Below are 12,079 nucleotides of genomic sequence, written 5' to 3' on the forward strand. Positions count from 1 at the left end.
ACAGAGAGAGAGAGTTGGTTGTGGTTTTATTTTCTATTCGCAAGCCAGATTCAGATAATAAATTACATTTGCAGAGAGATAAGTGAGGCATCATATTAAAACACAGAATAGTTTGTAGGAAAATAGTATAACATTCCATAATTCCTCGAACAGTGGCTAAGAAGGTATTGGGTCTTAAATGGGCATGATCCAACAGAGCTATTCTTCTGTTTATGTTCTTATTGGTGTTGGGCGGGGAAGGAGCAGTTTTACAAGGAAGGGTAATCATCTAATGCTGTAAAGTGCTAATTTCCAGACCCTAATCCGGGGTGTGGTGTGGGGAAGACCAAGGGCTCTGAAGGTGGGTTGAAAGCACCTGTGCTGAGGTACAAGAAGTCATCAGTGGGTGAGGGGGGGATAATGTGTTTTCTGAAAGAACACCTTAATTTTAAGTCTCAGCACCATTACTAGTGGAATAATGGGCACACTTTTAAGCTTCACCTTTGGTTTATTCACATCAGCTCATTTCAATAATATTCCATAATCAGGCACTGTTCGTTTTTTTCCACTATTCCTGCATTTAGCAGTGCCCTGATTCAGCCTGAGGGTTGCCACTTTGCCACCAATGCATGTTACATCTTCCTTTTTCTTTTTTTTTAAAGGAAGTGTTATGCCGGTGGGTGACATTAAAGAAGGGAACTCTGAATGTTGCCTATCCCTCTGGCGGTTGGAAAAATGCAGAGAGATGATGACTCACCTGTAATTGAGAGAGAGTGAAAAATCCTAAAGGCATACTAATGAATCTTACAAGTGACGTTTTTTCAGATTCCCCTCTTGGCTCCCCCACCCCATCCCCCGGTAGGAAATCAGCAGAGCTCTCCCCACCCTAGAAGGGGCAGATCAGAAGGAAGGACGAATTTTGAATAATTTTTATTCCTTTCTCCCCAGAGATGGGCATCTTGTTCATTGACTTGTCTTCAAATATGTGCTATTTATAAGCTGTGCATGTGTCTGTTGCAAAAGGGTAAACCAAGGTACAGCCGGGGGGGGGGGGGGAGAGTTACAACAGGAGTCAAGCTTTGAAAGAATCCAGATGCCAGTTGTAATTCTGGGTGTAATTCCCCTCCCTCTTTTTCTCTCTTCCCAGTCCAGAACAGAGAAATGATGTCAAAGTTGTCATGGTATCAGTATCTATGGCATGAAAATCATCAATATGATGTCAGGGAGGGAGGGGTTGAGAAAGGAGGGTTTAGGATGGCAGCCTGGAAAGGGGGGAGGATTCCTTTTAGCATTTTGCGGTAACATCCACATTGTCACGTTCCGCATCCCTCCTTTACGAATTATCTAGAACAATTAACACTTCTTCATTCTGTATTCGAGACTGCTGGTGTGGGTTAGAAGCCTATAAACATGCATTGAAGCAAGTTGGGGTGGAAGGAAAATCTAGCTATTTCCTGAGTGTTCAGAACATGTCACCTAATCCAGAACGACAGTCCTGCCAGGTAGGCCAGCATTTTCTCCAAATTGCAGGGAAAGGCTCACCAGAGGCCACTTGCTGTGTTGATGGTTAGAGGCAAGATTCAAACTTTGGGGACTTTCTAATTCATAGCTCTGCTTCTAGGCAACTGCTGCTACAGATCTTTTTTTATTCGGGGACGTAGGAAGTGGCCTTATCCTGAGTCAGACATTCAGTCCATCTAGCCTACTGCACTGACTGGCAGTGGCTCTCCAACACTGCAGATAGGGAGTCGTTCCCAGCCCAAACTGGAAATGCCATTGGGGATTATACCTTCTGCATGCAAAACAGGTGCTCTACCACCAAGTTGCAGCCCTTCAATGCTGCCTTCTACTGAATCAGACCATTGGACCATCTAGCTCAGTGCTGTCTACACTGACTGGCAGCTGCTCTCCAGTCTCGAACTTTCTGCATGCAAAGCAGATGCCCTACCACTGAACTGTGGCTGTTGTAGTATTTATATTCTGCCCTTCTCAATATAGCAATTATAGTGGCAGCATACACAGTTCTTACCCATCCACATTTTACCCTCACAACAACCCTGTGATGTAGGCTAGGCTAAGAGGCAGTGACTGGCCGAAGGTCACCCAGTGAGCTTAATGGCTCCTGGTCTCCTAGGTCTAGTCCAGCACTCTTAAGCACTGCACCATGCTGGCTTTCTTATCTTTCTTTGGGGTATGGGAAAAGGGGAACCTACCGCCCACAGAGGGCCAGTCACTGCTTCCTCTGAAAGCAAAGCAAAACTCCCATCTCATTTCTTGGTATTCTCATTTCTTCAGCGGTGACATCACACACACCACAGGCCCAGTGCAAAGTCCCTGTGGACAGCGAGGGGCTCTCCACGAACCCGTGACATTTTGAGGTGGGTGTGATTTAGATCCCTTGTGTTTTCTTGCGTCTCATGTTTCATTCTGTGCCTGAGTGGCAGGCCCAAGTGAGCTTCATGGCTGTGTGGAGATTTGAGCCCAGCTCTCCCACAGCCTAGTCAAATCGGATAGCTACCACACCATGGAACAAGCTCTCCCTTCTTCCTGTCCATCCGGCTGTGACTGTAACTCTCTGCTCAGTACTTTCCCTCCTTCAGGGGATGCATCCGATCTTCCTTCAGAGATGAGTTCCATCAACAAAACCTGCCTTTCCCAGAAAGCTTTCCCAATGGACTGATTTGAGTTGTTTTTGATGGTTTACGCTGTCTTTGATTGGATCTTTTTAGAAATAAAAAACCCCCCAAACAAACCCAGTCTCGTTTTTTTATAGATGTGTCACGGTTTTCAATGCGGTTCTAGGTTGGTGTTTGAAATGTTTTGTCAGCTGCTTTGAGTGCTGTGAGAACAGCAGATACTGTGGCATGTAAATATTGAACATTAATTCTTAGCTATAGATACAGTGCTTTCAAAGTGTGCAAAAGGGACTTTGCATAAAGTTGGAACGGAACCTTTGGAAAGACCCTGGAAGATTGCCCAAGAGGGCTTTAAAGGGTTCCCCAGCCCTACCTAGTTTTTAGACATACTTATGGAGGAGGAAAGGTCTTCCACCCAAGGTCCCCAAATGGAACATCCAGATTCAGAGGCTGTTGGACAAGATGAACCTTGGGCACAGGGCTCTATATCTCACACATATAACAAAAGTTCTAATACTTCTGTAATTATTATCAAAATACTTATGGACTGTCTAACAATCTAAAACCTCAAATTGGTGTACAAAAGGCATGCAATGCCAGCAACCAAAAGAGAACACAGCCTGTGGGGTGTAGTGTTTAGAGTGCTGACCTAAGGCTTGGGTGACCCAGATTCAAATCCCCACTCAGCCATACAAAGTTCAGTGGGTGACCTTGGGCCAGTCACAACCTCTCAGCATAAACTACCTTGAAAAGTTCATTGTGAGGATAACAGGGGGGATGGGAGGGCCATGAGCTCCTTGGAGGAGGAATGATGATAGACAGACAGATAGATAGATAGATACTTGGGAGGAACCTTCTTGTCACATGCCCTCTTTTCCGAGGGTGCAAGCAGTACTGCGAGTTGCAGGAGGCAACTGATGAATGGGTGTGCGGAATAAAATATAAAATAAGGAGCACCGATAAGTAGAAATGCAAAATAATAAGTGGGGGGGGGGGAGCTGTCTTGGTGGGAGGGAGATCTGCAACAGTAGGCAAGAAATGAAGCGTGCACCAAACAGGGCAGGGGAGGAGCGGAAGAAAAAGAAGGAAGCATCTGGAGAATATAAATACATCCTTTAGATGTGTGGTTTATGTGTGTGTACTTTAACACATGTTAGGAGCATAAGAAAAGCTCTGCAGCTGGATCAGGACAATGGCCCATCTAGTCCAGCATCCTTTTCTCACAGTGGCCCTTCATATGTCTCAGTGGGAAGCCCACAAGCCGAATTCCCCTTCTGCAGTTTCCAGCAGCTGGTACCCAGAAGCATTGCTGCCTCTGGCTGTGGAGCCAGAGCAAAGCCATCCTGGCTAGTAGCTGTCAAGGAGGGGGGGGGGAGCCCTCTCCAGCCCAGGAGAGAATAAAAATAGCAATTTATAGTAGAAAACAAATACAGGCAACTGAATCTAGCATGGAGCAACTTTGAAGTAAAAACCCAATCCAGCTATCATCTATCTATCTATCTATCTATCTATCTATCTATCTATCTATCTATGTTTATTTAAATAAGGCAAGCTTCTCAATTGCACAAACTCTTAGCCGAGAGTGTAAAAACAAGAAAAGCTAATAACTAAATTCCAATTACCCATTAATACGTACAAAGAGGAGTTACCATGGGGATATTTTTGCAGCTGCAAAAATTATGGCCGTCAGCCAGCCCAATCACAAGCTTATCTACAAAGAACCTAACTAACAGCACCTGGGCTTTACTAATTAAACAAATCAGCACAAGGCTACTTTAACCTGGGCAAAGTAAATTTTTGACAGTAGCCATTGATGGCTTTCTCCTCCTTGAATTTGTCTAATCCTTTTTAAAGCCATCCAAGCTGGTTGCCACCGCTGCCTCCTGCAGGAGAGAGTTCCATTATCATGATGGTGGATATCATATCAATATTTGCAAGTCAGAATCTTGAACTGAATGGCCAGTGGGTCTCTTATGGTAGCTGGCTAATTTGAGAAAGCTAAATCTTGAAAAAGTGACCCCAGGAAGGGTTTTTTAGGGTTATTTCAATGTAGATTGCATTTTAAACAGAGGATCCATTCAATCCTGTTTTAAGAGGGATTTTGCCCTCATTGCAATGGCCTATGGACTACCAGCAAGAACTATTTATTGGCTGGAGAAAAACACCCAATGAATTTAACAAAATACAACAACAACAATTATGCTCTTTTAAAATGTGGAGTTTATTGGGTTGTTTTTTATTTTGCTTATATATTTTGTGGTTTCATATTCTGATTTTGTTCTGTGAACCTGAGACCTTCGGGTATAGGGTGGTATATAAATTCAGCAATAAAAATAAAAATAAATAAGAATAATAAGTGCACCAGCACACTAGTCTGGATGTTTCCTGCCTCTAATGAGGAGGGCTGCAGTCCACAAAAGCTGCTGATGCCACAACCCCCTGAAGATGCTACTGTTGTTTCTGTTGCAGGGCTTCCCGTTTAAATATTATGATTACCCCCCCTCCTAATATTCTGATTACCTTTCCAACCCCCAACCCCACCCCACCTATTATTATGATCGCTTCCCCCCTCCCGCCCCAACACCCACACCCACCCCACCCACTAGGTTGGTCGCTGCAGCAGGAGCGAAGCCTGCGCGCGCTGAGAAGCTGAACCCGGACAGGCGAGCGGGCAGGTGGTGGCGCGAGCTTCCCGGGTCTCCGCCCGCCCGCGCCTGCTGCCTGGCTCGCTTTGCTGCCTGCCAGCCTCTGCCGCCGCTCGCTCGCCCCCCAGGCAGGCGCCGCCGCTTTCCCTTTCTGTTCTCTTCTCCGCTTGGAAGCGAAAGGAGGGCGCGCGAGCGAGGAGAGGGATCCGCAGAAAGGGCGCCTGGAGAGGAATCATGGAAGGAGCCTCCTTTGGAGCCGGCAGGGCAGGCGCGGCGGTGGATCCCTTGGAGTTCCTCCGGCGGCCTCAGACGATCCTGAGGATCATTTCGGGGGTAAGCCTCGCACCCCAAGCCACCCCCTCCCTTCGCCACTAGACCCACGCCTCGCGTGGCCTTTCAGAGCCCTCCAAAGGTCAACAAGCCTTGGCGTCGTCTGCTGCGCCCCTCCACCATATTAGGGGGGGGGGGTTATTCCAATTTATTATTTTTATGTTGCAGACATTGTGCATGCAGGAGAAGGGAGGGAGGGGCGCGGGCAACGCTCAGGTGCGGTGGGAGGAATGACCTTTTTATTTTTGGCGTATCGGTTTGAAGAAAAGAAAGATGAGTCTGCATCGTCTGGCGTGTTTGTGGGTTAATGGTCGTGTGGTATGGCAGCTTCTCGGTTTATTTCTGGAATGCCTAAAGAATCCCCATCTCTTTAAATGACATTAATTCACCCCCCCCCACACACACATCAGGGGAGGGAGGGGAGAATGCATGTGTGCCTTGAAGGAAAAGTCTGCTCCCCCACCTAATTTTCTCCTACTCGCCCCCCCCCCTCTGGTCAGGTTGTCTCTTTGCAGCCCCTCTAGGAGATATAGATCTACCCCCTCCCCTTGCTGCCAATCTGCTCTTTTGCTACCTGGCTTTGCAACAGAAGGTGTGGAAAGACTTCTCTCTCTGCTCTTCTCTGGATCTGAAACCCACAGCCGAAGGTGTGTGTGTTTGGGACTGAAAAACCGTTCTGCCAGGAGACATTTTTTTTCTCTCTCTCTCCCCGCCCCCCCCCCCCCGCCACCTGCCTTGGTGGAAAAAAAGCAAGCATGGCTGAATCCACCTGCAAGGCCTCCCCTTGTCAGAGGGATGGGTGTGGAATGATGTCACGCTTCCTTCTGCTGTGTTTGTCTTTCTTTTTCTCTCTCTTCCTGCCTTCTTGGAAGCGAGAGATGAGGGCAACAGCACCACGGCTGCCCACTTTGATGGCTGCTGGGTGACCGTTCTGGCTGCTCTCCTGGAAGGCGACAGCAAGATGGGCTCGGTTCAAAGGAGGGGCAGAATCATCTCTTGCTCACAGCCCCTTTTTGCTGTGGCTGAGCCTTGTGGCTTGGTGGTGTGGAAGGCAACGACGCTCTCATTTTTTCGTGTATGTGTGTATACAATGGGTGTGTTGTTATTTAGTTGGTATTATAATATCAGGGGCCTTGTCGGGCTTTTGGAGGGTTCTCAGTGCCACCTCGACTATGCTGCTCACAATTGATTAAATGTAAGATAGGAAACCACCCTACATTGAGGTTAACTCTTTGAGCTCTTTTAACTCAGTATTGTCTACACTAACCAGCAGAAGCTCTCTGAGGGTTTCAGACTAGAGAGCCACCATGGCATAGTGGTTAGAGTGTCGGACTAGGACCTGGGAGACCTGGGTTTGGATCCCCACTCGGCCATGAAGCTCACTTGGTGATTTTGGGGCAGTTGCTGACTCTCAGCTTAGCCTACTTTGCAGGGTTGTTGTGAGGATTAGATGAGGAGGGAGATAAGCATTTACACCACCTGGAGCTCCTTGGAGAAAAAGCTGAACATAGAAAAAAATAAAAATTACCTAGACATACCCAGGGATGCTGGAGATTGGATTTTCTGCATGCAATCCAAGTGCTCTACCACTGATGTTTCTGTATGCAACTACTGATCAGTAGTCTTTTCCCCCAAAAGTAAAGTTTCCAGTCCTCTTGGTCTGAATAAAGGGCTGATTTGAATAGCAACCCAGGAAGCACTGCCTAGATTGACCATCAGCTTCTGTCCAGGGTTTCCGACAGGGTGTGTCTATCAAAGCTATACCTGGAGATGCCACTCAGGATTGAACCGGGGACCTTCTGCATGCAAAGCAGATGCTCAGCCACTGAGCTACAGCCAGGACCAGCCCACTTGTGTGTGGTGGACTGAGGCAGCTGCCTAAGGCAGGGGAATCCCATGGCCCACCCCTGCCACTGCTACCAGAGTTTTGCGAGATCTCACTGGAAGCAGCCACGTGACCCCAGAAAGCTAGGCCTTGATGTGGACAGGCAGCAGCAGGGGCAGCCCCATTCAAAGGAATATGGAGGCGATCAGGCCTCTGTGTAACTAGCTTTGCGACTGCTCAAGGGTGCTGTCTTCTTGCTCCCTCCTCTGCCCCCAATGCGGAGGAGTAGAACAGACTGACTGTGGCTAGAAGAGTTTATGATATTCATAACTTTGTAGGTGGCTATTGAGTACCTTCCGTATGGGGTGTTTCACTCTCCAGCCTATTGAGTTATGATTCTCCCGATTTAGGACCCATCAGTACTACAGAATTAGATTTATTTATCATGTATATAGATGGGATTTTTTTTCCGATTCTGCTCTCCTGGTGCTCAACATCCCACTCAGGGCAGTTAACAACAATCCAACCCTAAAATGCAATGGAATCCAAATCAAGCAACAGCAGTTTAATAAAATCAGAGACAAACACAACAGATAAAATAAAAAAATAGAGCAAACATTCACCTAAACAAGTAGGTTTTTTGCATCTGGCAGCCTTTGCCAAGCTGGCACTCTCCAGACATTTTGGACTACAACTCCCATCATCCCCAGCCAGCACGGCCTTATGGTACTGGGACCGATGGCAGCCAAAGGCCCAAACATCTGGAAGGCACCAGATTGCCAAACACTGATCTGGAGGAAGGCTTTGCCTATGTAAGACAATAATAAACATTGAAACTACTATATGAGCATCCCCAGAATGCCTTCCCTAGGTATCTACATTAGCCTGATTTCCATCTAGGTAGCCAAATTAGTCTGTAGCAGCAAGAAATAAGCTTGTGGCACCTTAAAGACTAAAAATGGTTTATTACGGCCTGAGCTTTTGTGGCATCACCTTAATCAGATGCACGAAGTGTTTGCAGGTATATATAGCTATCTCTCTACATTGGTACACGGGGGAAAACATGAATCATCTCCTTGACTGCAGTCTCTTTCAGGAAATCCTTGACACACATCAGTGCATGGAAATGTTCATAATATCACTTAACACAGATTCATAATCCTTTCATAAACCCTTCTGGAAACTGGTGCCCTCCAGATAGGATCACAGGAAGCTGCTTTGATACCAAGTCAGATCATTGGTCCGTCTAGTGTATTGTCTACACTGACTGGCAGCATCTCGGCATGATGGCCACTTAGCCCTACCTGGAGATGCCAGAGATGGAAGCTGGGATGTTCTACATGCAAAGCAGATGTGCTGATGGGAGTTGTAGCCTCAAATGGCCATGCTGAATGGAGCTGGTGGGAATTGCAGTCCAAAACATCGGGGGGGGGGGGGCACGAGGCTGACAAAGATTGCTCCAAGACATTTAATCATTCATTTATGCAGATATAGTGTGTGGAAGTGACAGCTTAAGGAGGCTCCTGTTCCCCTCCTGGAGCTACAATTCCCAAAGTGGTTTAACAATTGATCTCTCTTCCCAAATCTGGGAACTGGAGCTCTGTGCAGGGAATATAGAGGTCCCCCAACAACTCTTAGCGAACTACAGCTCCCAGAATTCTTTGTGGGAAGCCATGACTGTTCAAAGTGACAGCACAGTGCTTTATATGTATAGTGCCAATGTGGCCGATGTCCTCGAAGAGGGGTTGCTAACCTGTGGGCCTCCATATGTTGGCTGGACCACAACTCCCATCATCTCTGATCGCTGGCAATGTGGGCTGCTGGGAATTGCAGTCCCAACATTGTCCAGAGGGCGACAGGTTAAGCCACCCCAGGGAGTCCCAGAAGGACTTTGCTGTAATTTTGTGTCAGGGTTGCAGTGAAATCATCCCAGGGTGCTTTTCACCCTATTTTTGACTAGGAGGTTGAGATCTTCAGACCCTGACTTGGAGCAAGAATTGTCTTCCCTGAGCATTAGCTTAAACCACTCATGGGTTTCACTTTCATTGGAGAGAATGGCAGCTCTCTTGAACATGTTGTTCTTTCGATATGAGATTTCAGGAAGCCTCGCTATAAGAGCTGGAAAGTCCTGGGATGTTTCCTCATTCCAACCCAGTTTGCTTTGTGGTGACAGTTTGCATTCTGCTTTTCCTTGCAGTCCTGGTTTGCAATGTGAAAATAAACCTTTCACTTAGAAAAAAAGAAGGGGGCTTTTTACCAACTGAAATAAAATACAAGTATGGCCTTGTTTTACACGACTGGAGGAAGCAATGTGGTTAAAACCACGTGAACTCTAGTCAGACATTGATATGAGTGTTGATACATAGGGGGTGATACCAAATGTTAGTTGTACTCAGAGCAGACCCAGTGCAATCAATTAAATCAGATATCTTGAGGCTGGTGATATTAATCTGTCTGTTCTATGACTTAGTGGGATAGCACCCATAGAATCTGGCCCTCTCTGCTACTGCTTGTCCACCCCCTGACCTCTCAGTATCCTTTTGCATGGTACTTCATACTGCCAATAGTATGGAGGGGTGAATCTCTCAGTTTCGTTTTCTCTCTCATTTTTCCAATCTTTGGCTCTCCAGGTTTCCATACACATGTTTGTTAGAGTCATGGTTAGTGCAGAGTCTCTCAAACTTCAGACCCCTGCTGTTACTGGACTTCAACTCCCATCACCCCTGACTATTGGCCCTGCTAGCTAAGGATGATGGGAGTTGTAGTCCAGCAATTGTGGGGACCCAAGATTGAGAAACACTGGGCTTGTGTTATGTGCAAACCCTTCTCAGTGGCTGAGCTATGGTTTGTCTGCTAACAACAAACTGTGATGTGAAGCCATGGTTTGTTGTTAGCTTACGAACCTTGGTTTTTTGCTTTGCAGAATTTGAATGGCACCACGTTGTTCGCTGGGAAATTAGACAATGTTGATTGTCATACAGCTACCCTGCAAGCAAATCTGGGATTTCTGCATGACGGGTTGGGCTAAATGACCCTTTGGGTCCCTTCCCAACTCTACAATTCTATGAAATCGGTATGAATTCTCAGGCTGTGTCCACACTCAACTTTACACTATGTACTCACCGTGTTTCCAGGGCTGTTTTTTCCATCCTTGTTCACTTGACATTATCTAGAATGCATACGTGCCCTGTACTTCATTATGAAATACTACTATTGGATTATTGTTTCTCAAACTAGTTTCACACCTATTAAGAGTCCTTAATCTATTCCTAATCTCCAGCCAAGGTTTGAACAGACCCCGCTCTGTGTTCAAATGAATCTAACACTAATGAAGCTGTGCTGATGTGAACAGCTGGGCTGAGGGAGCTGTGAAACGCATACACCCCCCCACACACTTATCTATGCTCAAAGGCAGTCATGTGAACACATGCATAGTCTAACCACCAATTAAGCTTTGTGCACAGCATGGAGAAGGTGGATCAAGAAAAGTTTTTCTCCTTCTCTCCTAACACTGGAATATGTGGGTATCCAATGAAGCTGAATGTTGGAAGATTCAGCACAGATAAAAAATGGTAAGGACCCCTGACAATTAAGTCCAGTCGCAGACGACTCTGGGGTTGTGGTGCTCATCTCGTTTTACAGGCTGAGGGAACCAACGTTTGTCCGCAGACTGTTTTTCTGGGTCATGTGGCCAGCATGACTAAGCCACTTCTGGCGAAACCAGAGCAGTGCACGGAAACGCTGTTTACCTTCCCACTGGAGCGGTACCTATTTATCTACTTGCATTTTTGGCATGCTTTCAAACTGCTAGGTTGGCAGGAGCTGGGACCGAGCAACGGGAGCTCAACCCGTTGTGGGGATTCGTACCACCAACCTTCTGATCGGCAAGCCCAAGAGGCTCAGTGGTTTAGACCACAGCGCCACCTGCGTCCCTCAGCTCAGATAAAAGAAAGCCCTTATTCAGGCAGCGCATAGTTAACCTATGGAACTCCCTTCTACAGGAGGCAGTGATGGCCATGTACCTAGATGGCTTTAAAAGATGGAGGAGGTGGTCATTGACAGCTACTGGCCATGATAGTGGCTCCTCCTCAACAACAACACTCCTGAATCCCAGTTCCTGGAAACCACAGGAGGGGGGAGAAGGCTCTTGTGCTTGAATCCTGCTTGTGGGTTTGTCGCACACCTAGCTGGCCACCATGGTAACAGGTTCCTGGACTAGGTGTTTCCCCCTTTGGCCTGATCCAGCACTGCAGGGCTCTTCTGATGTTCCCAAGGGTTGCTCTCCCTCCCTCGTCAAAGGCAGCCATGCTTCTGAATACCAGTTGCTGGAAAAGGCAGGAGGGGAGAATGCTCACATCCTGCTTGCATTCTTCCCTTGGGCATCTGGCTGGCCATTGTGAGAAGAGGTTGCTGGAGTAGATGGGCCTTTGTCCTTGATCCAGCAGCCTCATATGTTCTTAGGACTGGCACCTTTCCTCTGCCAACCAGCAGCAAATAACGGGCAGCAACCGAGGGGCCTGGCCAGGCGGGGAGTTGCTCCCTTATTTGTCCTCTGATACTTGACAATAAAGAAAAGCAGACAGTTCCACCCATTAGGAGAATTGCTTTTCCTTCCCCCACTGCTGTCTGCGCGAGTTTGTTTTGTGTTTTAAGTATCATCGAGG

At 47.1% G+C, this 12,079-nt stretch overlaps 1 protein-coding gene across 2 annotated transcripts in view; it reads left to right on the top strand.

Moving 5' to 3' along the window:
• The first annotated feature begins 1,239 nt into the window (after window positions 1-1,239).
• Window positions 1,240-12,079, top strand: part of SYNGR3 (synaptogyrin 3) — a 35,439-nt gene continuing 24,599 nt past the window's right edge. Inside the window, exon 1 of one of the 2 annotated variants that reach the window (XM_083474034.1) lies at window positions 1,240-1,481. In XM_083474034.1, the coding sequence (XP_083330160.1) occupies window positions 1,449-1,481 (33 nt within the window). In that variant the 5' untranslated portion in view covers window positions 1,240-1,448. Of the gene's footprint in view, window positions 1,482-5,145; window positions 5,594-12,079 lie in introns of those variants that run through there. The other variant, XM_083474033.1, reaches the window with a different exon arrangement.

Source organism: Podarcis liolepis (assembly GCF_965112155.1).
Source record: "Podarcis liolepis genome assembly, chromosome: 14".
Taxonomy (NCBI): Eukaryota; Metazoa; Chordata; class Lepidosauria; order Squamata; family Lacertidae; genus Podarcis; species Podarcis liolepis.